The 26,565-nt window shown below is 46.2% G+C and overlaps 1 protein-coding gene across 5 annotated transcripts in view; it reads left to right on the plus strand.

Annotated features, from left to right (window-relative positions):
- Positions 1-26,565, plus strand: part of ZDHHC14 (zinc finger DHHC-type palmitoyltransferase 14) — a 358,275-nt gene that overhangs the window by 273,832 nt on the left and 57,878 nt on the right. For 3 of the 5 annotated variants that reach the window (XM_045058291.1, XM_045058293.1, XM_045058294.1), the window contains exon 8: positions 881-983. In XM_045058291.1, the coding sequence (XP_044914226.1) occupies positions 881-983 (103 nt within the window). Of the gene's footprint in view, positions 1-880; positions 984-15,900; positions 17,141-26,565 lie in introns of those variants that run through there. The other 2 variants (XM_003986669.4, XM_045058292.1) reach the window with 2 other exon arrangements.

Here is a 26,565-nt window from a genome sequence, read left to right on the forward strand (position 1 = left end):
CACCAGCAGCATTTCCGATGAGTGTGGCCCGAGCCCCAGATGGTGGGGGCCGCACCAGGAGCGCCCACTTATTAGCTGCACTTCCTCTTGCCCTTTGTAGTTCTGCCCTTAGACTCGAGGTCAGCTGCCAGGCAGAGGGGAGTGTGTAAAATCACGACGCCACCAGGCGACAAGTGGTATGTGCCCCTAGAGGAGTCACACGCAGGTCCCAGAGAATCTGGAGAAGGGGCAAAAGCAAAGGCTGGGGGCTTTTGAACCTGGCCGTGAAGAACGGACAGCGGGGTGGAAGGGAAAGTGACTTGGGGCAAGAGAAACCAGAGCCCGAACGAAAGGCACAGGTGGCAAAGCCCAGAGAGGCGGGGCGGGGCCTTCTGTTCGTGCGCATGCGCTGGTGCTGGCGCACGCGCACGCGCACGCGCAGGTGTCCCAAAGAGCTAGGCGCACTGCGCTGCAGAGAGAGGGCGTGGGTTGAGACCGGGCGGAAAGTGGGGACAAGTCCTCCGAGGCCTGGAGTGTTCGCAGGTGAAGGAGCGCGCCCCCCTCCCTCGAGCAGCGCCAGCGGGCGTAGAGACATTATCAGGATGGGGGGCAGTTAGACGGGGCCCCAGTGGCCATGATGGCCGGGGTTGGGGGGACAGGGTGGGAGGGGGTGGGAGTCTGTAGCTGGTGGCAGGGAACAGACGCTACAGACATTTGTCAAAGGCAGAGGTGACAGAATTTGGTACTGACTGTACCTGAAGGTGAGTCAGGGTGTATTCCCAGGTGCGTGCAGTGGCGCCCCACACAGAAAGAGGGGGCCCCGCATGGAAATTAAAATAGTATTGATGAGTCTTTGGCTTTTTATTCACTCTCTTCCTCCGTATTTCTTTTTCTCTTGTAGCCTGATTGACAGAAGAGGATACATCCAGCCTGACACACCGCAGCCAGCCGCACCCTCCAATGGCATTGCCGCCTACGGAGCCACGCAGTCACAGAGCGACATGGTAGGGGCCGCCTGCAGCCGGGCCCAGAGCTCCCTGCAGAGGCTTCTCTTCTGCTTCTGTGTTCACTAACCCAGTAACAGACCAAACACACCTAGAAACCTTCCCCGAACACCCATTTACTGAAAGGCTCAGACAGGGGAACAGAAGCGTTAAATTAAGGCAATACCCAACAAAGGATTATGGCCCCTGAGTGGTTGGTTTGCTCTGGGTTGTGTAAGGGGAAGTCCGCATGCAAAAGGTCTTCCAGAAACAGCTTGTGGCACCGTGTGATGGAAAGCCCCCTTACACAGAACCAGGATGTCGTCCGGGGGTGGGGGGGAAGGGGTGAGATACAAGTGCTCCAAACTGGCCTGGCTGGCTGGCTGGCTGGTCCCTTTTTGTCCCTTTGCCTCAATCTGTGCTCACCTCCCCACCCCCTCTTTAAGTGTACAATGGGTGGCCACTTCTCCCCACTTTCAGCGGTGACCTTAGGTCAGTCATGCGTATCTCAATACACTAAATCAGACAAGGTGTTCTTGATTCACAGCCAAAACTGAGCTAGTGCCTCTCCAAGAGGTCTCATAGGGGTCCTGTGAGGTATGGAACGGCATGTTTGGTTTCCGGGCTGCAGGTTGGAGACTTGGGACAGGGGCAAGAGTCCCTCTGTGGGTACCCGAAAGCTCAGCCAGGCCCGGCTCCGACCATCCATCCCTTAAAACTCCTTAGGCGTCTGGAAGACAATGGCTTCACTTTATCTGGAACAGATTTCCCTAAAGAAGTTCCGTGTTTCTGAAAGGCACCCAGTCTGTGGCCACCCAGGAGCTGTTTGTTCTTTGTAGAAGGGAATCACCCACAAGAGAGTTTCCATAACAAACAAGTCAAAGACCCGCCTTCTGGAGTGGACTGGGAAAATGACAGCCTCCTGGGCACTTTGTTTCTGCTTATAAAGAAGGGCAAGGTGAAAGCCCACAGTCTCAAGGCTGTCTATGTAAGCATTCAGGGCTAAGGGAACACGCTTAATGCCAGCAACCCTGTAGCTGTGTTTATGACCCTGGAACTAGGCTCCAGCCCCCAGCAGAAGCGTGCTGGGACTAACTTGTTGGTAGTGGTGGTGTCTAATTTGTGCTGTGGTGCTTTGCTTCGCTAATAGAGCACCTCCTTTAAAGGAAAGTACATGTGTGTCACAGTCCTTGCCACTCTACTCTGAAAGTGGTCACAGGACATCTTGTTCTGTCCCCGCTCACCCACATAAGTGACCTTTAAGGGTCACCCCCTTATTTTTCAGAGGACGAAAATGAGGAGAGAGAAAGGAGAGAGGCAGACAGGAGATTACATTTATTTAGCACCGACTGTGTTCAAACACTTGATGATCAGAATCTTGTTTAATCCAAACCAACAGTGGCAACTGGGCATGCCTGTCTCTTGCTTTTCTTTTTAAGCTGGGAGAAGCAGATCATCTCTGCCCAAGGGTACACAGCCACTAATTTGTGGATACAAACCAGTCTGATGACTCTAGTGCCCACGTTCACTTCCAACGCTTCCTCCTTCAAGTGAACAGGCACTAAAGACCGCTGTGTCCGTGCTCAGTAGTCTTTCTCAGCCACTTACAGGCGCACAACAAATGTCCTGGAACGAATTCTGGCCACGGCATCCACTGATCACTTCTGTGGTGTGTGCGCATGTTTTCACATTGTGTGTGTGACCTCTCATTAGTTCAGTAACCCTTCCTGAGTCCCTACTGTGTTGAGGACTCAACTGTGGTAGGGATGCAAGGTCTGTGGAGTGCAGTCCATCTGCCCTCAAGGAGGCAGCGTCCGGGGACAGGACACAAACACATTCGGAAAGGAAGTAGTAGGAACCTGCACTAGGGGGCACCACTGACGGCAGTGGTCCTTATCAAAACCAGCGAACTTACGTTAGTTTTACCCTGTGACTCCCATGGTACTGATCCCACCTTTCAGTGCACTTTCACTAGATTTAAAAAGTAAGCAAGGCTACCTTCAGGATGTTGACACTATTAAGCCACTTTATGTTAAGATGAGATGAGGGCATAAGTTATTAATTCCACACATTTATTGAGTACCTACTATGTGCCTCTATGAGAGCCAGAGAGGGCAGGTTTAACAAGGGACACAGGGAGGTGTTTTCATTCCGTACGGTTAATCAGATTCCTCAAGCTGCTCTTGTGCCCTCTGGAGTCTGTTCTAAGTAGACCACACCATAACCCCAGTTAAGGGCATACCCCCGAGGGAACTGGCCTGGCAGGAATGGTTATGGTGCCACTGCCTATTCCTATGGGAAGGCCACCTCCCAAGTAACCAGTGACCCTGAGGCACTGGGCTTGACGCCATATGGATTGTTTACAGAGGACACTTCCAAGATGAAGAAGAAGCTTGTTAACGGTGAAGCAGTTGCCGTTGCTAAGCCCTTATCATTCAATCCAAAGCCTCTGGCTTGAACTCTTAGGAAGCATGAGGATATTAAAAACCTAGGGCTCCTTGCCCTTATGTTCTCCCCTCTATCTGGAGATGAGCCACAAGTGTGGGCAGCTGCAGATGACGTCCACACGCCCTAAGTGCCAGTCAGATCAGGGACTCGGGAAGAGCTCTGACGTACAGCAAGTCCTGCTCAGTCCCGACCACAGGAGCCGTAGCATCCTGAGTCTGGGGAGGGACTGACTGAGGACCTGTGACCCTCAGGGACCTGCCAAGGCTGACTGCACCCCGACTTCATACCACCTCTACCTTGCTCACCCACGTGGAGGTAGAAGACCTCATGTCCCCCAGCACCACCCGGCCACCGGCACACACAGAGGGGCAGAATTTCATTCGTTTCTTTGTCCAGCCATACACAGATCTTTCCTGAAGAGCTAGTAGGACAGCACGCTGAAAGTGCCACGGGATAGAAAGGAATGACCAAGGCACAGATCGTCCCCCGGGCGCCTTCCAGTACAGTAACACTCCAGCTGCCACAACCCTGATGCCATCTGTGCCCCTAAGTTCAGATTCATGACATTTTGCTTACACTTTCTGGACCAGCGTCTCCCCCTGCCTCCCATGGACTCCACAGTAGAGAAGCTGTACATCACTGAGTCCCATGGCCCACCCTGTCCCTGTCAGAGACAAAATCTAAAAATCCTGGCATGTCCACTCCAGATTTGGTCAATAGCACAGTCGTGGAGACTGGTCCCTGGGCCAAGGTGTTCCAGCAGTGGTAAAAAGTGTGCGGAGACGTCTCTTTCACATGGGAGGCACTTCACAGTCAAGCACCAGGCTTTCAAGAGGCCTTTCTTACCTCCTTTTGAAGAGCAGATGAGGGGGCGCCTGGATGGCTCAGTCGATTGAGCGACTGACTTCAGCTCAGGTCATGATCTCACAGCTCGTGAGTTCGAGCCCCGCATTGAGCTCTGTGCTGACAGCTCAGAGCCTGGAACCTGCTTCAGATTCTGTGTCTCCCTCTCTCTCTGCCCCTAACCCACTTGCATTCCATCTCTGTCTCTCTCAAAAATAAATAAACATTAAAAAAAAATTTTTTTTAAATGAAGAGTAGATGGGGATTAACTGTGCAAAGAGCCAGACTTCTGACACTTTCTAGATGAGTGACCTTGACAAGTTGCCTAACCTCTCTCTGCCTCAGTGTTTTCATCCATAAAATGGGAACATATCGATATCCTTACCTTGTAGGATTTCTGTGGGGATTAAGTGAGCTAATGCATGTAAAGCACTTAAAACCTTGCCTAGCACAAAGTAAGAATTATATTTAAGTATTACTGTATTATTATTATTATTATTATTATTATTATCATCATCATCTCCCTGACATCCATGGTGACAAGATCAGCCAGGTCAGTTTCATCCACTCTGAGCTACTGGGCAGCAATGGACATGATTCAGGTGAAGGAAAGAGCTTGGGTGGGAAGTGGGGAGTGAGAGCTTCAGTCCTGGCTCCCACCAGTTATCTCCCTGACTACTAGCAAGTTCCCCTGCCTCTGTGGCCCTCAGTTTTCCCCAGCTGCAAAATGAGAGCTGGGACTAATTTGTCCCTGAAGCCCCAGCCAGCTCAAAGCTCTCTGTGAGTCTCTGATTTTTGCAGCTTGACAGATAGGTCAGAAGAGCAGAGAACAACTTCTCAGTCCCCATACACAGGAGAGGGAGCCAGCTTCCCCTGGAAGAGGGTAAATGCTGTGACCCTTGGTTCCTCCTACGCCTCCCACCCGCCCTGATGCAGACTGGAGACCCCGCACTTGGCACGGGAATGGGGGATGTGCTGCAGTCTGGACTTCATACCAAACCTCCCCTTCTCATTTGTCTCCTGTTTCTCAAATTTCTAGGATAAACCCCACTTAGCCCTGGCGTATAATCTCTTTTATATGTTTCTGGATTTGGTTTGCTAGTGTTTTGTTGAGGATGTTTACATCTATGTTCATAAAAGATTTTGGTCTGCAGTTTCCTTTTCTTTCGATATTTTTGTTTGTTGTTCGTATCAGGGTTAATAATAGCTTCATCGACTGAGTTGAAAAGTATTTCTTCTTCTTTTTGGAAGAGTTGCCGAAGAACTGGGATTCTTTTTAAAAGATCTGGTAGAATTCACTGGTAAAGCCACGTGGTCCCAAGCTTTTCTTTGTGGCTAGTTTTTTGATTACTAATTCACTCACTACCTATTACAGGTCCATTCAGATTTTCTATTTCCTCTTGAGTCAGTTTCAATAGTATGTGTCTTTCTAGGAGTTTATTTCACGAGGTTGCCTAATTTGTTGCCATTGTCTCTTTGGTCATACATCATTATTGTTTTATTATGGAAAGAGGTGAAAGGAGGAAGAATTAAGCCTGAAAAAGTAAAAGCAAATAGAAAATGAGAGTAATTTGCAGAAGTGGGAGAAGGAAGAAGTATCCCAGGACCGTGGTGAGAGTGAAGGAACATGTGGGGTGAGCCCTGAAGGGGGAAATGGGTGTTTTGTGTTTCTCAAGCGCTGTGAAATGCGCGTTACTCCCCCAGAGGAGAGAGCTGGGAGACTCTAGCAAAGTGACTTCAGCGGGGGCTGCAGGCCCCGTGCCGTTTGCTTTGCCTTCTCCTACTTTCAGTAACGCCAGGACCAAGAGAAATATACGTATCAAGCAGTTTCCAGGAATTGTCAAAATCTGGAGCTAAAATATTTCAAGATTGACAATAAACTAATTCTCTGAGGCAAACAGGAACATTTCTTCCTTTCCTTTGACTTGCTTAGTCTGCCCATAACAGACACCCCGACCCTCACTACACACTGAGCCGACACATCAGACCCAGCAGTGCCTGGCAAGAAGGAACCTGAAACCCCTCAGGTTTTCTAGTGTCTGATACAGCCGTGGACACCCAGGAACTCACCTTTTGCTCTTTTGGAGACATGCATAATCACTAAGAGCAATTTGTCCACAAGCAGTCCATCGTCTTCCTTTTTATCTATTTCATTTATTGGATATAATTAGAGCTCACGATCAATTAAAAAAAAAAAAAAAAGTTCTGGTGTTCCAGTCCCCAATCAATCAGACAAATGTGAAAACTGGCTTTAAATCCCTTAAAGTTGAATTCGTCAGAATCACAAGGTAAATTTCAGGCAGTTCTAAAAATGGAACCAAGTTTATTTGGTAGAGAATTATACTGTGTTTATCACTTTTTGCAATTGGCAGAGTGTGGACAATATTGAAACTGTTATTGCAAGGACCATCTCATTTAATGCCAACAACAACCTGCAAAATACTCTCGTTTTACAAAGCATGAAATGGAGGCTTTAGAATAACGACTGGCTTGCTCAAAGTCACACAGCCAGTGGTTCAAGACCCGGCTGCTTCCCACTCATTCAACTTCAAAAGCCCTCAAATTGGTGTCAGCTGAATGTCTTCAGATCTGGCCCTTACCTCTGGCAGCTGGGTTTACCGCAATCCAGTGGGCCTCAGCCGTGGATGCGCTTTAGAATCACAATGCTGATATCCTGAGCCCAATGAAGTCAGAATCCCCTGGAGGTGATTTAAGCATCAGCTAGCATTGAAAAACATCCCCATAGTCTTCAGATTCTCCTGAACTCTCTACAAGCTTGGGTTAAAAGGAATGACTTTTGAGCCATGTTTGGCTTTAACACCAAGAAATTTTTTTCTTGAAAAACCTTACGTCCATTTGACTCAACTAAGACATGATCTGTTCAGAAAATACTCATATTCAGGTGCACGGAGGATTTCAACAATGTGCCAACAAACGAGAGGTTGGGGAGTCATAGAAGTCCAAAAACAAGTGCTCGGGTTTCAGGCAAAGCTTCCTGGAGGAGGTGACGTCTGAGCCAAATATTAAAGTATTGATTACAGTGAATAGCCACCCAGAGGTGGGAGAGATGCTCCATGCAGAGCACAGAGGCCCGGGCATACATGGGGTGGACTCGTGTGCATTTGCGGGACCAAGAGGACTGAGTTACAGGGTGTGGGTTGCAAAGCAGGCAGGAGGGGAAGCATGTGAAGAGCCTTGGGTGCCTTAAAACCAGCATGGATTTTGTTCTGTAACGTGGCAGGAGCCACTGCAGAGGCTCAGTTCAGTGAGCAATACCATTAGATTTTCACGTGGGGTTAATGGAGCCCGGGAAGCTCTTTGGGGCACAGAGGGAGGCGTGTTAGTATGGAGACAGGGAAAACAGAAGGAGACCGTCACAGTAAGCCTAGCGGATAGCAGGATAGCAGAAGTGGCTCAGAAAAGAGGCAGCAAGTCTGGGATTTGGAGATGGTCACAGTGGAGGTCTGGAGTCAAGAAGCCAGGGATGGTCCCCGCCTTTCAGCTTAGTGATAAGGTGATCGTATAAGTCGCCAAAAGGAAACACAGGAAGAGGGGCAGGTCAGGGGGAAGCTGATTGTGGCATGTGTGTGCCCATAGGTAGCTGGGGTGGTGGGGTGGTGCCCTGCAGGTAGCTGGGAAAGCCTAAAGAAGGTTTGCTTCCCTGTACTTAGGAAAGAATGACATGGTTTGTAGAAATAGTAGAGATGTGAGTCAGTTTTGTTAGTTATCCTAGAAGTATCAATCGATCTGGCATTTTTTAAAAAACTGTGAGTTGTTCATGTTTGTCATCTGAGATACTAACCCAATTTCATCTCTCATGCTGGAAGATTATTATTTTAAATCAACATTTATCACTTCTCAGTCTTTTGGCTAAGATCAAGTGAAAATCAACATTTATTATCTTTTCCTAAATTTCTCTCCCCTGACCCCTGTGAGCTCTGCCCTCACCAAGTCAAATCAAGTCTCTTGGTCTAGTTGGATACTAGTGAGGATGATAGAATAAAGCCGTAAGACAGTCGAAGAGAAAGCTTTGCAAATGGACCGATTTAAGTACTCAGCACAGCGGGGAAAGGTAGGGAGAGAGCTCAGTTGGATCACGGCCCCTGGGCTTGCGTTTGCAGGTCCTGACACTGGGGGCTGCAGCAGCATGGGCAAGTCCCTTAATCCCAAGAGCCTCCAGTTCCTAAACCATGAAGTAAGAAGGGGTGAGTGGTGACCGCCTTCCTGGATGGTGGTTGGAACTGAGACCCCTTTCTGTCCCACCCTCCCAGCCCCAGGGGATGACACAGCCTGGCACACAGGAGGTGCTCATTAAATGTTGAGTGTGTGTGAAAGTTCCCCCCAAAGGGCCTTCTCAGGGGAATTTCTGCACAAATACTACTTTGTTCCTGTCTTCATTCCCACGCCTCATTCTTTCCTCACTCTGGTTTTGTCACATCTCCTTCGTGAATATGGAACTAGGGACTAGAGAGACAGTTCTCTTTGGTGCAGTGATAGCCTTGATAGGATCGAATTAATCCATGGGCCAGGAGACCAGAAGTCATGGCTATTCTGCCTGTTGGACTCTGTCAGCAAAGTGCCTGGGTGCTTTTTCCAGGGACTGTGAAAAGTTCTAAGGCCTGAAAAAAACAATGAGCTCCAACACGTGAAAACTACAAAATCAAAATTAGTAAATTAATGTCTACGAGACCCATGTCACCTTCATTAATTGTTAATTAAATTTAGCTTTCATGCAAATTTTACCACATTAGAAGTGATTGTAGGTTGGGTTTCTGTCACTTTATAATAATTCCCAAGTACACATGTGAGTGAGTTGCCCATAAATGAATCTAAAAGTGAACTGACTTCAAGCCCCACGCACTCTCTACGTCTCCATGCTGCCTCTGTTATGAGACACCCGCTTGGCGTACAGCTGAGAGAACTCTTTCTGGTCTCAAGGCTCCTACCCACTACTGACAGTGTCCCCAAATGTATCAGAACATCTCCAGGAGAGGCTGGATGTGAACACTCCAATGGGGGGAAGATGAGATGTGTTCGACATGGCCCCACAGTTCAGAACCAGGGCCAGATGCAAATCCTGCCCAGTCCAAGAGGGAAATGTCCAACACTCAGAGGCCCCCATCCCAAAGATACTTAGGATGGGGGAGTTAGCAACCCCCCCCCCCCCGCCATTTGGGGATGGGGATGGTTGTTTAGTGCCTAAGTGATCCCTCTACTACAAATTCCTGAGGAAGGAAATGTTAGAAAAGTAACGAAGGGCCATCGAAAGCATTAAAAGGGTGTGTGTAACCTCAGTATAGCCTCTGTTGTCTGAGTGCTGGTGACATTCTGAGGAGCCATACTGGAATTACTTGCAGATAACCCCAGTGCCAGCCGAAGATCACATTTTCATTGTTCCTGTTTTCCTCATCATTGGCTTTTATTAATACCTAATATTGAAGTTCTTTCCTGTGTACATAGGACATCCAGTTATGGTCAGTTTTTAGTATGTATATTTCAATTGATTGTCAAATGACTGAAGTTCTGTATAGCATGGGGGTCAGAGTTTATGCTCATATCTGGCACTTGTAACTAAAAGATCCTTTGCAACACGTGCTACCCACAAAGCTAAGAACATAGTTCATGGTTGTTAGAAATTTTGTTTGTTAGAAAATCATTTGTTATATTTACTTAACCTAATTTTTGAATGCACTTTAATCCAGTATCAAAAAAGGCTGACTCTAGCAGTTACGTGATTTATGAAAATAAGTTTGTGAATAAATATTGCAGAACTCTCCATGCATCATCTGAAAAATCTAATATAGTAGGAAAAATAACTTACACACACTTAAATAGTAATGTTAAATGACAATAAAAAGAAAGCTCTCCTCCTAACCTACATTTTAGGTGGATTTTAGAAGTTTATAGTGATTCTATAACTGTAAACGAGCACTCGTAAGACCCAAGAACACGGCTTCACAGCCAAACAGAAATAAATGATGCCCAGTGCTAATACCTTTGACAGAATTGGAGCAGAAGAAATAAATAATTTCATTCGCTCTTGATTTGTATACCAGACCATCTCGAAAACTCCCAGATTTGCTTTTAACAGCATTTAATCTGTGTGCTAGGTATATTTCAAACAAGGAGCCAGATAGAGTGAAATGAAATGTATTCCATCATGAGCGATTTTACTTGAAAATCTGCAAAAACAAAAAGTAAATGATCTCTATGGTGTTTTCAGATTGTAACATTAAGTGATAAAATGTGCAACATCTGAACATCTGAAACCATAAACTTCTTTGTAAGTTAAATGGCAGAGCTTCATGTGGGCAGTAAATCAGCCAGCCGTCAAGTGACTTACTGCAACCACAGCACACGCTCTCGCATTCCTGCCAGGAGTCGTTTTATGCTGCCAGCAGAAGGGTCTTCTCATAGACCCTCTTATAAGCGATCAGGCTTCTATTCCATTGGAATTCAGCATTTGGATGATTTTTGACTTTTAAATGGCAATTTCATATGATTCAACCTGATATTTGATAAATAGGAACCTTTATAGGGTTGTTTTGGAATGATCGTGTGAGTTTCTCAATTTTCTGTTTGTAGTAGATGGGTTGTCACTGCCCAATATCCAGGTGTTTATTGGTTTTTCTTAAGATTATATAACTGGTTAGAGAAAATGATACACTGAAGGGCGTCTTGGTGTTCGCACTGGAGTGTGAGCCCTGCTACCAAGTTGTCAGAGGAAAAAGCAGGCGGTGACGTCTCCCCCTACTGGTGGATGTGAGGAGTCGGCAAATGAAAAGCCAAGGAGGTGGTGGGTAGTGGAAGCATGAATAAAGCGAAGAGAAAATAGAGGTGGGGGGGAAAGAAGAAAGGCAGAAGAGGGAGAAGTCAAGGTGACGGGAGGAGAAAAAAAGAAGTGGGAGGGAAACCCATGAAAGGAAGAGATGGAGGGGAAAGCAGAGAAGAGCATTGGGAAGGCCAGAGAGAAAGAAAACTAAGTGGAAAAATCAACAAGAAGTGGGCAAATAAGAATCAGAAGCAAAGGTAAAAAGGAGGAGGTGTAAGAACATTTTCATGGATCATCTCCATAGTAACCCTGAAAATACTGGCCAAGTTCTCAAATGGGACTGCAACCATGAAGGTTTATCAACCCATCCTCCTGGGGCCGAGCTTTAAAAAAGAAAAAATTGGATGTCTCCTAATCGTTGAGTCTTTTCTAAGAAGGAGATGTTCCAAACATGCCACATTAATGGTATGAGAATTATAGTCATTGCACTGTCCCTGGTTGGAATCTGATAAAATCCATAGTCCTGTAGAGCCAGTAGGAAACTTTATCTGAGCAAAATCCGGTAGAACAAAGTCTGGTCCCTGGGTACCCCCAAATGGGATTGGTTGTCCAAAGGAAAATCGGTTTGAATGTGGCAAATTATCTTCAAAGTTTTGGGTGCAGCAGGATTTAGACACTTAGTTTCATGGTCCAGTAACTGTGATTACTGATATCACGGCCATAGGTTAAACTGGTGGGGAGCGATGGGGGGGGGGGGCAAAGAGTAGGTTAATTGTTAATATGTAACTGTGTTTTTCTATGACAAAGGAAACTCCATAACTGTACTCAGAAAGACAGTCCTCTTTTAAAATATTTAAAGAAGTCTATACAAGAGGTGCTTGAAGTCTGATAACACAAGTCAGAGTTCAAAGTAGTCATTTTAAAAAAATTTCTGAATGACTTATATTTAGATTTCTTTTAATTAAATGGTTTAGGCTAAATTTATTTCCATGTATTTAAGTCCTTAGGCTTCACCCCTGGTAAACTGGACAGCATTTTCAACAGCCCGGCTGGGAGGCTGAGCACAGACAGATTTGTTACTGTTTTAACAAGTTGTCGGTCGGGCCACAGGAAAATGCCAATAGGTGTATACAGGAGTGAACCCAGGTTTGGAGGACGCTTTCTCTTTAAGAGAGAAAAACCAATATGCCAGGGACCAGGAGGGCAGGGGCCCTGATCCTGAGCCTCATGGTTTCAGAGTAAACCCATCCCAGGTACCTGCGGTCTTGTTGGAGTCAGCAGTGATGATAGTGTGAAGCCTTGGAAGACACATCCAGCCCCACCTAGCCCTCCGGGTGAACACAAGCTCTAAGGAGCAGACAGACCACTTTATCCCCAGAGGTTCTGGTGCCCCCTGTGGGTCCTGCCGTGAGCATGGCTGGAGGGTTGTGATCAAGGAGGAAGAAATGAACAGTGACCTGGAGAGAGGAGGGAGAAGGAGGGGAGCACCTCTCCCCTCATGTTTGCGCCCCTGACCTTGAAAATCTCCAGCTCTGCCCTCAAACAGAATTCTCTGTGAGCCTGTAAGAGTTGTCTTGCGCTGATCCCTAAAATAGAATTTGCCAATTAGTTTTCAATAAAAAAGGCTTCCTGCAGGTCAACAGAGACAAGCAAATCTGATTTGCAATTTTATCTTTCCTTAGAGCTGAGGGCATTGTGTAGACAGAAGGTAGGAGGAATAGTGAGGGCTCCAAGAGGGAAGATGGAGAACAAGATCCCAGTACCCAGAAAAGCGCCTGCTCTCTGCAGCTCTGGGCTCGGCTCTGGGGTCGCTAGCGGGCCTGCTCACAGGCTGCACTGAGCCCCGGGAAATGGAGGCAGTGCAGAGCTCAGCTGGCTGTAAGAATACCAAATGGAACGCGTCACAAAACACAAAACGTTCTTTGCAAAGCACAATATATCCAAAGCCCTAGGTCAGTTTCCAGAAGATGAATGTGATTAATCAGGAAGTTGCTCCTCCCCACCTCTGCCCTGTCAAGACGGAGCCGGTGTGCTGGACTGAAAGGACGGAACTGGAGAGCTTGAGCAGACCTGTGTGGATCAGCCTGCCCGCAGCCCCGCCCCCCGCCCCGCGTGCTCCTCAGCACCTCCCACCAGAAAGCCCCTCCACACCGAGCTGAAACCCCCTGCAGGAGCGACCCCGTGGGAAAACACCGCTATGGCAAAAACTGCGTGGTGGTGCTTCGGAAGATGAGTACAGGAGGTGACTGTGACCAGCCTTCCAGCCCATGCTCCAGGCTCTGGGTGTTTCTGAGCTCCCTGGACTGAGATGAAGGCTGAAAGAAAAGTGAGGGTCTCCTTGCGATGGAATACTACTTGGCAATGAGAAAGAATGAAATCCTACCATTTGCAACAATGTGGATAGAACTGGAGAGTATTATGCTAAGTGAAATAAGTCAGAGAAAGGTATCATATGTTTCCACTCCTATGTGGAATTTGAGAAACTTAACCAAAGACCAAGGGGGAGGGAAGGGGAAAAAAATAGGTATAAACAGAGAGGGAGGGAGGCAAACCATAAGAGACTCTTAAATACAAAGAACAAACTGAGGGTTGATGGGGGGCGGGGGGAGGGGGAAATGGGTGATGGGCATTGAGGAGGGCACCTGTTGGGATGAGGACTGGGGGTTGTATGGAAGCGATGAATCACGGGAATTGACTCCTGAAACCAAGAGCACACTGTATACGCTGTACGTTAGCTAACTTGATAGTAAATTATATTTAGAAGGAAAAAAAGTGAGGGTCTCCCACGTAACTGGCTTTCCTTCCTTAAAGAGCTCTACTCTTGCCCAGAATCGAGGTCTTTTGCCCTCTAAAGACTGTGAATTCATGAGAGACTGCAACTCTTCCTTCTCCTCCTCTGGCGGGGGAGAGGAGGGGTACCACTTGTGATTGTAGAAAGAAACCCATTTGGCCAAAAGGACACACACCCACACACACACACACACACACTGGAGCAAATAAAGAAAAGCCTTAGGAGTCAGAACTTCCAGTGAACTCCCTCTCCTCCCTGAAGGCCACATGGTGCATGGTTTGGGCTCTTCCCTGCACAGAGGTGGTTGAGTGATGGTAGTCCTGGGTATCCCCTTGGCAGGAACAGGGTGAGGCACCTCCTTTGCAAACCCATTAGCACAGATTCTTCAGCAACTCCGGAACTGAGTTCTGAAAAAGAGATGAGGGGATAGATAAGCAGACAAGGAACGTTTATTAAGCACCTACTATGTGGCACATGCAATAGTAGAAAGAGGTTTGCAGCCAGGCAAACTCAGCCCCAGGTCCTGGGTCCATGCCTTACTTTTATCTGTAAGGTCTTGAGCAAGCCACTCGTTCATTTAAGCCTCAGGATCTTCATTTGTGAAGAGGGGAACTTCTGAAGCAAAGCAGTAGCCTGCCTGGCTCACTGCTTGAACCCAAACTTGGGACAGATTAGCTCACACCGACTCTTCTCTTTCCCGTGGAAGAGCAGTTCCTGAAAATCTCTTAAGGGGTCACTGCCCACGTTTGAGTTCAAGATCTCTGTGTGCTGTGGAAGTCTTCTGGCTGATCTGAAACCCGCCCCCATGGCTCAAGAGAGGGTTTACGGAGGATCAGAGATCCACATTCGATCGGCTAAAAGTGTGTTTACACCATTTCCTTTGCCCAGTGAGCGAGGAGAGGCAAAGGACATAGGGTGTAATGCGATGTAAGAATGCTTAGAAGAAAAGGAAATATCTTGTAAAATGTTGGCATTTTCTTTCACAGATTAAAAAAACCACAGAAGCTCAATTAATGGTCCTTGAAGCTGATGAAAATTTAGCAGTGGGGAATTCTAGGGCTTTGTGAACAGTCTGCTCAGACTTTTTGTAGTAAAATGTACATAACCTACAATGTATCATTTTAACCCTTTCAAGTGTGCACTTCAGTGGCAATAAGTACACTCACATTGTTGTGCAAAGGTCACTACCGTCCATCTACGGGATCCCTCATCTCTCAAAACTGAGACTCTGTCCCCGTGAACACGAGCTCCCTTCCCCCTCCCTGACTCTCGGCAACCACCCTTCTCTCTGCTTTCTGTCTTTACAGAGGTAACTACTGTAGGTACTACTATAAGCGGAAACATACAATATTTGCCCATTTGTGACTGGCTGGCTTCACCTGGCGTGATATCCCCAGGGTTCATCCATGTTGGAGCGTGTGTTAGGATTTCCTTCCTTGTTATGTCTCAGTAGGGGTCCATCGTCTGTACGTACCGCATTTTGTTCAGCCTCTCATCTGTCGATGGACCCCGGCTTCTCCCTTTGGGCTTTGGCTATGTGAATCACGCTGCTTTGAACTAGGTGTACAGGCCCTGTGTTTTTAAAACAATAGAGTAAAAGCAGTTTTCAGCACACGAAAAACAGGCACCTCAGATTGCTAAGGTGGTAAACCTTGTGACTTCATCCGCGGGATTGTTTTTTAACTAGGTTGAGTCTGTAAAGGGGGACCAGGAGCATGATGGCCTCTGGCTGCATGTAACTCCCTGGGCAGCTGTGGGTGATCAGTACTTTCAGCGGCTTATTTAGATGCTGGGTATTTGCACTTACCGTGTATGTGCTGGGCGCCTCCAGATGAAACCAGGCTGCTGTGCAGGCTCTCTGCCCTGAGGTGTCACTAACGGGTTTCTCTCTCTCTCTCTCTCTCTCTCTCTCTCTCTCTCTCTCTCTCTCTCATTCTCTCTCTCTGTCTCTCATTCTCTCTCTCTGTCTCTCTCTCTCGCATTCTGTCCTTCCCTGCCCCCCCCCCCACCGTGCCCCCTTTCCTCCCCACCCTGTGCCCATCTCATCTCCGCCTTCTCTTTGCTGGCTGCCTCCTGCTCTCCAGTGTGACCAAGACCAGTGCATTCAGAGCACCAAATTCGTTTTGCAGGCCGCGGCCACGCCCCTGCTGCAGAGCGAGCCTAGCCTCACCAGCGACGAGCTGCACCTGCCCGGGAAGCCGGGCCTGGGCACTCCCTGTGCCAGCCTGACGCTGGGGCAGCCCACGCCGCCCTCCTCCATGCCCAACCTCACCGCGGAGGCCGCGCTGACAGACATACTGCCCCTGAAAGAGGAGCACGTGGGCCACCAGTTTCTGACTCCAGAGGAAGCGCCCTCGCCGCCCAGGATGCTGGCGGGCAGCCCCCTGGCCCACAGCCGCACCATGCACGTCCTCGGTCTGGCCAGCCAGGACTCTCTGCATGAGGACTCCGTGCGCGGCCTGGTGAAGCTCAGCTCCGTGTGACCACAGCCCCGGGGGCTGCAGACAGCAGGAGCTTTCCCATGACCCAACTCCGTGGTGGTGAGGACAACTCCAGTCCTGGGGCACAGAGACTACCGGGAGAGTGAATGGATCCCCCCTCCGTGGCAGACGAGGGCAGGGCCCAAATGCCCACGGCTTGGTTTAGTTGAATTTTCTTCCCCAGCCTGACTGCCTTGATAACAATGAAAATAAGAGAAGTAGCTGTTTGCCAGCATTTGGAGTCTGAGGGGGGTGGGCCTGGGAGAGAGGAGACTCGGGGCTGCAGAGTCCGGGAGGAAAGGACAGTGTTCTGCTGCCTGCTTGCTGCTCTTGTGACGGACGCACGGAAAGTCGAGGACCCTTGTGGCCAGACTGAAATTGCACCTGAGTGTTATGCTACTAATATCTGAAATAGACATGCCATTCCATTTGTTAATTAAAAAAAAAAATACCTAAAAGGGAAAAAAATGACCGGATCTGGATTTGCATGCCACACTACGTCTGCTTACGGTGGTGTTGGTATTCAATCGGAAGTGCTGCTTGCTCGCTTTCTTTCTTCTAATTTGGTGAATCTTCAAGTGCTGTTTTACGGGAAGACAGTGCGACACACACGGAGACTCGTGGGACGATGCCATCACTCACCGGCTTCTTCAGCTTCATTATCCAGGGGTCGGCGGAGCCCCGGGCTGCAGAGGGTCGCTGGGGTTTTATCCTATCCAGTATCAGCTAACCTTCTGTTTAGTAGTTAGATGAGGTATTGTGTTGTACCACACCTGCCACAGCCTCCACCTCCTTGTGTGACCAAACTTCCTGTGGACAGCCAATAAAATGACGTCCTCTGTTATTTTGGATCTGCGTACACTTATCCTTAATAGCTTCCATGACAACACAGCCGTCTGGATGGCCTGTGGAGAGTTTGGTTTTACTAAAGTATTCCCTAGCAAGGAATGGTCTCAAAACAGCCAAAAGTAAAATATTTGAATTGGGGTTTTATTTTACGGGATGACTTATCAGGTAAGAGGGCAGCTTTCCCACAGAATTTGCCCCACATTCACAGATTGCCACACAGTGGTTAATCTATGGCAGGTAAAGGGGAGAGGGTATGCAGGGATGAGGACCACAGTGGGACCATCTTCTGCGTTGTGTTCATGTATCCCCAGGGTTCAGGAAGGGCCACCTGAGGTCCTACGAAGATATCAAAAATTGAGGAGGAGAAACCAGCTGAAAGTTTGGGCCCAGATCATGCAGACCATCATTCTTAGCCAGACACTAATCAGTATGGAATTAACAAAATTACCCCTTCGTTCACTTCATTTATCAGCCAGAAGGGAACTGGCTTAGCATCTGGGGAGTAAGTCACTTTGGAGGCAGCTGCAGGGACTCAGCAGGCTCTGTCCTTGCTTCTCTCCAGACGATAAATTCAACAACCCAATCTGCTCAAGTTCAGAATCATGCTGTTGCCCCTCACAACCATAAAGAAACACAAGATGCGTTGATCAGTGGTATAAGATGCCCCAACAATTTACATTTACGGAAAAAGGCTGTTTCTCCTGAGAAACAGTTGCCATTTTATAGAAAAGGAAAGGAGAAAAGAAAAAGAAAAGTACAACTTAAAGTCTTATTTGGAATAAAGCCAATTCTTTGTCGGTGGAAAAATAATTTGTGCTGAAAATAACCACAGAATTCTCTCATGGCGTTATCTTTGAACCATCTTTGTTTTTCGCACTGTATATACGAATAGAGAACAAGAAGGTAAATTGTGTGTAGCCTTTGTTAATCTTCTGGACCTCCTAACTACTTGCACTCAGAACTTACAATAAGGGGGACAGAGCTCTTCCTTACACAGCCACACACACACACACACACACACACACACACACGCACGCTCATGGTCATCAACACACAGGAATTCTCCTTGCACACGTGCTGCCTGTGAGCAAAAAGCAACAGCCCCACAATGTGCCTTCTGTAACGTCCCTAAACCTCTGCTTTTTGCCTCCTTCCATCTGCTGCCCGGAGACCCTGGGAGAGCATTGGCCCTGGTGAAAGACAAGGATGGGTCAGTTCTCACTCCCGTATCTGTATGGCTCAGCCCATTCCCAGTTTCTTCATCTGAAGGATGAAGACAATGGCCTTTTGAGTCTTTCCATTCCTTTTTAACTTTGTGTCATTTTAATTTTTATGCATAATTCACGTTGACTTTTTTTTCTTCACATTTTATTTAAATTCTAGTTCGTTGACCTACAGTGCAATATTGGTTTCAGGAAAATTCAGTGGCTCATCACTTACATACAACACCCAGTGCTCATAACAATATGTGTCCTCCTTAATACCCATCATCCGTGTGTTCTTTCCATTTCTAATATCGTCTAATTCAGTAAGTGCTGATTTCCCATGACCACTCCTTCTTTCCACCTCCTTATGAAAAAAATCCAAAAAGTAAGGATCTTTTGTCTTTAATAATATTTACATAATATTTATTACCAATTCTCCACTCCACCCTCAGCCCTGTCCCAGGGACATCACTTAATCAAAAAGAGGACTGGGAATTTCGGTGAAACAAATCAAGGCTATTCAAGGCTCTGCAGGGTCCAAGAGGGAGATTAACTTGAATGGGACAATTTGCTAAGACGATTAACTTCTTAAATAAAACCCCAAACCAGAGAGTTACTCACAACCCTTCCCTCTGTGGCTTAGAAAAGAATGGAGAGTGTGTGGAATGAATGACTGCGTTCCCAGGAGTCCCCTTCTCCTGGGGAGTATGCATATGTACGTATATATATTTAAATGTGGAGTGGTTCCATCTAGCTGTGGCTGTGTAGACTTTGATCTTTCTAAATTCTGTCAGTGTGTTATGGGTTGATTGCATGCTGGCTATAAAAATAAGATAAATATTTTACCGTGCTATTAAAGCTTGGACCATTATCAAACACAGACACACACATACACACTCCTTTTGTTGTTTAAAAATTCATCTGCTCTCATTCTCCTGGGAGTGCTCTGGGGCCTGCTGGCTTCCCAGGCTCTCGGAGGCTGAATTTAGCCTGAATGTCCTGGTCCTCAGGAAGGATGTTGGATGGAGCCGATAGCCTGTATCTGGAAGGGCAGTGTGACATGTCGGTCTGTGCCTGGGGAGAATCGGCCAGGCCCTCGTGCTACTTCCAGCTTTTATCTGTAATTATTTGAGCCTGGGAGAAGAATGCCATAGCCCTACCCTGCGCCAGCAAAATCCCAGATACCTGTTCTGGTCCAGAGTAGCACAGAGGAAGAGTCTTTCAGAGCTCAGCACCCCCTCCCCACACCGGTGTACCGTGGTCTTCCCCTGTTGTGTCTAGGATTACTGACTGGGGTTCGAAACAAGAAGCAAACCCTGTTTTGTGAGCCAGGCTCCTTCCTGCTGGACCTGAATGGGTTTTTGAAAGCCCCCGAAGCTTGTTATGCCCTGGGCCTGGGCCTTCTCATCCGATTCCGCAGCAAGAAAAATGAATTTGCCAAAATTGGCAGTAAGCGTCCCTGGCACTGGAGCTTGCAAAGGCATCTGCAGGGAACTTCTGGAACTTGAGCCATTCAGGGACCACCATCAGAAGGTGCAGAGGCTTCTGGAGGGCACAGCCTATTGGGCTCCTCTGCAGGTCTCAGAGCCTCCGTGCTTCCCAAGGAGGAGAGCCATAACTTGGATGCCCCTTCCTGAACTCAGCCCACAAATCATCCTCTTCAGCAGAAACCCAGTGCTTTTCCACCTTGGCTTGTGGTTTTGATCTAGCTAGAAGGTATCAGGAGTTTGCGTTCATTGTTTAAGGAAAGTTTCCAAGGTTGGTTGTCCTTTCATTCATGCACGTGAATACTATTTGGCCCATTTGGTTCTTGATCGTGTAAGAGAAGAGAATAAAGGGAACAAATGTCGAATATGCTTTTCTGATTAATGCCTTAAACTGTTCTGAAGCTGAGCCTCAATGAAATCGATGTTTACATTTTTTATGAAGCACCTGTTGAGCTGTGGGATCTAGTGTATTCTTGTCCAAATGAGAGAGCCTTTCAAATTAATTCTTCTTCCCGTGGTCTCCTCCACCTGCCCTGGAGATCTGTGTATGGCATTATATTCTGTTTTCCATGTTACCTGGAAAAAAACCACCTCTCAGATGTTCCCTTGAAATGAGTCCCCCTCCTTTCTGTCTTCTATGAATAAGTTACCATTGAAATATTAAATAAGCGGAAGCGCCGTTTTCTTTCAAATAAATGTCAAAGATGCTAACGGTTTTTTGTAACTCAGTAAATCTTCTGTCTGGTTGCCCATTGTACAGTCCTGACAATACAGCCAAGATGGATTTTCAGATGAGTGGTTAGCACATTAATCCAGCCGTTGAAAATCATTGGGAGGCTGAAGATTAGATGGTTTCTGGAGCAACTGAATTTGCAGCTGCCACAAAACTAGATAAATGGCCTTAACTGGGATTATTTTTTAAATCTTACAAACACCAGGAATTACATACAGAATGGATTGGAGAGCAGATGAGCATTTGTGCAATCTGAAGACGTTTCTTCCAACGATCGTTGACTTTCTAAAAGATACTTGGTATTGCTGATGAAGACATGAATGAACAACTCTCTATTTGCCCTAGATATTTTGAGATGGATAGTTAAACCAAGAGACTATATGGCATCTCCAAGGAGACATGTTTTCTGGGTTTTACACGAATGGAGATGGTTTTAGCCTGTAGTTTAAAAAAAGAAAGAAAGAAAGAAAGAGATTGAAGCCTTGCTTACCATTTGCCCAGGGCATTCTGTGTTGGTATTTCACAAGAGCCAAACATTTTGGTGTGAAGGGGGAAGAAAAGGTACATTAAAACTCTTAGTGGATCCAAAGCCCTAAATCTGAACAATGGTAACACAATATAACACATAACATTGCATGTTTTCTGAGATAATTATGCTTATTTAAGTGCCTTTCATGTTTTAATCAATGTCTGCAGAATTGTTCTTGAAATGAATTAAGAAAGTATTTTCCTCCTTCAATAAAAACTGCTAATGGCATCAAATGTAAACCTCAGTCTTTATAAGATAGATATTGTCAAGGTCAACAAGGTATAGAGAAGAATCGGGTCAATTTGCATTCAGTGAGTTTGCACAATGTAGGCACTCATATGGAGAATAATGGGTTTTCTGATCACACGTGTCTAGATTAGTATCTACATTGTGATTCTCCACTTTTTTCAATTCACAAATGACTTCAGAGTAATGTAGAACTTCATATCTCCTAATGCACTTGTTCTGTGTTCCACCTTCTAACACATATACACACCAGCCTCCAGCCTTGCCAGATAAGAATTGTGTTTGGCTACTGGTAACAAATCCCCAAATGACAATGGCTTAGACAAAGAAATGTCTTTTTCTGTCATGCAAAGTAAGTCCAGAGGTAGGCAATCCAGGGTCTTGTAGTGGCTCCATAATGTCATCAATGCGCTGACTTCTGTCTCTCTTTCTGTTCTGCCGTTCTTAGCACTGGCTTTCATCCTCAGGGTCACTTCATGGTTACAAGATAGCTGCAACTCCAGCCATCAAAGCCATATTCCAGGAAGGAAAGAAAGAGAAAGGATGAGCCAAATGCATACATGATACTTAAGACAGCTCCCTTCAAAGAGCTTTCCCAGAAATGTCAGCCTGATTTCTCCATGGCCAATGTTGAGTCACATGACCACCCCTAACTACAAAAGAGTCTGAGAACATGGTGTTTTAGCTGGGCACATTGTTACCCCAAATAATATTAGGCTTCTGTTAGTAAGAAAGGACAAAATGAGTATTTATTAGATAATCACAATAGATAACCTCACCTCCTCCTTGTTGAAAAAGAGACCCTCCAGCTTGAGCTCATCCATTCTCCCCTCCACCAGATAAGCTTTGTCTTCATCCACTTTTCTTTCCCTTTAAAGATAGTTCCTACTTGCTAAATAGACTTGACCCGGGCTCTTCCATGATCTCTAGAATCCATCCCCTTCTCTCTTGTATCTTCTATTTCTTTCTTTTCATTGGTTGCTTTTTCTAAGTCATCAAACTTTTCTTCTAGCAAAAAAAAAAAAAAAAATCCTCTTCCTTGTCCTTCATCCCCAGCGTTCCCTCATGGCACATTCATGAGATGGACCCTCCAAGGTCCAATGGCCAAATCCAATTCAACATCTCGGAAGTACCTGGTGTCATGGAGCTGCGTCAGAAGCTGTGCTGGCCGAGAAGGCAAGCTGCGGTTGGAGGGCCCCTAAGGCTCCTTCTCACGCAAGCCCTCTGTGCTTTGCCACCATACTCCCACCCTGTGGCTCAGTGACATTGCTGTTGTTCCAGGTGACACCTCTTTATACTCTGCTTCCTTCTCACACCCTGAAGTGAGGACACATGGCAAGGCTTGGTCCTCTGCCCTTCTCTCTCCTTGCTGTCCTCCCCTCCAGAGACTTTTCCACTCCCACACCTTCTCCTCTTACCTCTGTGGTGGACTCCAACCTCTCTGTCTCCCATATCACCTCCCTTCCAAGTGCCAGCCCACATCAGAACCAGCTGCCTGGGGGGAGAAAGAGCTTCAAACAGGATTCTGGCTCTGGCCAGCCTAAAACTAGCTCTCTAACCCTTGGGCAGTGGGTGGAGCCTCTGAGCCTAGTTTCCTTACCTGTACATGAGTGGTCTTTGAGGTGGTGCCATGCTACTGTAAGTTTAGTGTCCCCTTAGATGTCCCATCATCACCCCAAACTCAGAATGCCTAAAATGGAATTCCACGTCTTTTCCCCAAAACCAGTCCTTATTTTAGTTGCTGCTTCCCTAGTAGGGTCCTAGGCTGAAAATTCTGGAGTGGTCCTTGACTCTTGATTACCCTCCATATCTAGTCAGGTGTCCAGTCCTGTCTACTGTCGCTTTATAATATCCATCAAATCTGTCATTCTTTTCTGCTTGATTGCTATCTCATTATTTTCCCCAGGATATGATGATGTCTGCCAAGAGGTCCCTCCCAAATCTTTTCCTATGCCCATCCATCCCATGTGACCCAGGCAAATTGATCATCTCCAACCATGCTACGTACATATCAGATCCCAGACACGAGACTGTCAAAGGCTTTTTCTTGCCCTATGCTGCTTGAGCCAACATCAAAGCCTCTATATTCTGGCCCCAATTAGGATTTCCATCCTTCTGTCCCTTTCTTCTTGTGCTTCCCTCTGACCTCCTGGTCTCATCTTCTGGCAAGACCCATGCACTTCCCACCCTCCCGATCTGCAGTCTGCTCTTCCTGACTCTCCTCTGAGTCCCTCCTTGCTTTCAAGGCCTTGCTGAAGGACCAACACCTCCATGAGATCCCTGACAGCCTGAGGAACTTCCTTCCTCTGAATCCTTAAATTTGTCTGTCAGGTATGTTCTTAAGTTGAGGTATAATTCACATACCATAAACTCACCCTTTTAAAATGTACAGTTCAGTGGCTTTGAGTATATTCACAAGACTGTACTATCACTGCCACATCGATAACATTTCCATCAAGCATTTGAGACTCTTTCCAGAGAGCCTGTTATTTTCATGTGAATGTCCTCTCTCCCCACAAAACATGGGGACAGGCCAGGCAGGACAGCTCACTCAGGCACTTGACAGTCAAATGCTCAGGAAGGCCAGAGGGTTCAGGTGAGGAGGATGCAGTGACAATAGTTCAATAAACAAAGACCCAAACTCCCTAAGGGAAACTCTTGCTGGGACCGAACCACTTCAGGGAAAGGCCAAGCCCATCTCCCCTTTTACCCTCTTTTGTGTCCATTGTAAGGAAATGAGGTTGTTGAGATGCAAGGCCCTGTGCCAGGAGATCTGAGCTTGGCAATCCTGTTCTGATCCATGGAGAACATCCGGGCTCCCTCCCCAAGGCCACCTGAGGGGTCTCCTACATTTCTTACAGCATGTATGCTAATTTGGGATAAAATTTGGGTCATAGGTCAATCATCTCATATAATTCCAGTAGAAAAAAGTTAAATGTTTAAATATATAATTTGTAATCAATAGTAAGACAACTCAGATCATTTGGGGATTGCATGCTTTAAAAAATTACATTTAGGGCGCCCAGGTGGCTCAGTTGGTTAAGCATCTGACTCTTGATTTCAGCTCAGGTCATGATCTCACAGTTCATGAGATTGAGCCCCATGATAGGCTCCATGCTGGGTGTAGAGCCTGCTTAAGATTCTCTTTCTCTCCTTCTGCCCCTTCCCTACTCATGCTCACAAGTGCACATACTCTCTCTCAAAAAAAATCATTTAATAAAAATCTATTAACCAGTTCCATTAATAAACATTTTTGGCAACATGACCAAGTTAGGCACTGAATAATGTGTATCACTTTCCGTATCATAGAAAGCATACATCATATACTCATATATTATAATGATTGTTTATTTCCAGGTAATAGATCTTTAGTAAAAGAGGCATTGAAATAAAACATAAAATAAGTATTTATATGCCACTTTGCTAGAATCACATTTTTGCTTAGAAATAAACATGGGCAATTCAATCAAATGAGTGACAAACAGTATTCTCCGTTTGACAGAGCAAGAAACATTAAATGACTCTTACCAGGGTCACACAGAAAATGAGGGCCAAGATATCATCTAAGCCTCTAACTCTCATCTATAAGAATTTGAATGCTAGAAGGGCAGACCAGCTCTCCTGAGTTCACTGCTGCCAGCACCTGGCACAGCACTGTGCCTACCATGGGCTGATGCTAACATCAGTGCATGGGCTCTGAATAAGTGTTAATGGATTTGACGAGATGCCAAATGATAAAGGGGCTGTAGCTACCTTTCATATCACAAACAAGGCTAACTGTAATGAAGAACTGAGAAGTGAGCATGTGGCATATAATTACATATGAAGGTATATAATTACATATGTTCCTACCTACCACTTTTCATATAGTAATATATTTTGTATACTTTATTTACTAACAGATTATATTCAATCAGTTGGCTTGGAATTTGGAGTATATTTTCTCACAGAAACAAACATCTTAAATGGTATTGAGAACCTAGATCCATCCACAAAATAATCCATAACTTTCCTAAAATAATACTAATGACAGTCCTAGGATCTAAACACCCCAAACTTCTCTTAAGTTCTGAGTTCTGAGCCTGGTTCTCTAACCCTTGGAGACCTGGGACCCCTTGAGAGTGGACTCCCCACTTGCTGCTATTTCTACCTCACTTCCAAATAGCAAATCCATCTTAAGAGACACATGGAACTCCGATTTCGTTAAAATCTCTATGAGGAACAGACAAAAAAACGGAAAGAAATCCTCAAATTCTCTATTTCCAGAGATTCAAAATAGGTAAATTCTCCTTTGCAATGCATTTAAGGTATCTCTTAAAAACAACCTTTTCCTTTTACTTTGGAGCCTTCAGGAATTTCAGCGGAGATGATTTTCTGGCAGAAATTCTAGATGATTCCACAGCTGAATCCACCTTTACCAAACATGGACGATTCACTTGGACTTGAGAATTTCTTTTTTTGTTAATATCCTAAATCAAAACATGCATTGTGCTTTGAGGCATGTCTAGCTGACATTGACCATCATGGTGAAAAAAAAAAAAAACATTTTGTAAAGCCTTTTTAAAAAGTTTCCTTGACACAGTCAACACTCTGGACAGGTACAAAGGAGATGACACTATGCAAAGGTTGTTCCTTTTTTGAGAAATCTGGTCAGCAAACATCTGTTGGTGGCACCTGTGTTTCTGATTGAAATCTAGCCTGAGTATTGAAATTTAATTTGTTAGGCCAGTCTGGAAGCTGCACTAGAAACGCAACTTCTTGGGATGGTGAGAACAGATGGATTCAGAGGCCACCAAGGATTAATCTAAACCCATTGTTCTCATGGAAATATCAGATAGGGCTCTCCGTGTCCCTAAGTAATAGCTTCAGAACAGCTGTGCTGAGGCCGTAGGAAGGCCCTATGAACTGATGCTCTGTTATCTTACTGAAATCTTAGAGTGCCTTGCCTTCCACAGTCATCTTCCCAAGATCTGGATAAAAATTAACTTTCTGCGATAAAATATAATCCAAGAGCATGATAGAAGGTAACTGAAAATGTGAATCTGAGGACCCTTTCAGGAAGCTCATAACCACCTGACATACACCTTTTACACTGGTTTGGAGCTCGCCATGTGCCCCCACCTCTCCACAAGGACACCCCTCTGCATCTGTCATACGCGGCATACAAACTAGGGACCTCATAGTACAAACCCAGTCACCTCTGGAGGTATCCGCTTCCCT

Source organism: Felis catus, chromosome B2 (genome assembly GCF_018350175.1).
Source record: "Felis catus isolate Fca126 chromosome B2, F.catus_Fca126_mat1.0, whole genome shotgun sequence".
Taxonomy (NCBI): Eukaryota; Metazoa; Chordata; class Mammalia; order Carnivora; family Felidae; genus Felis; species Felis catus.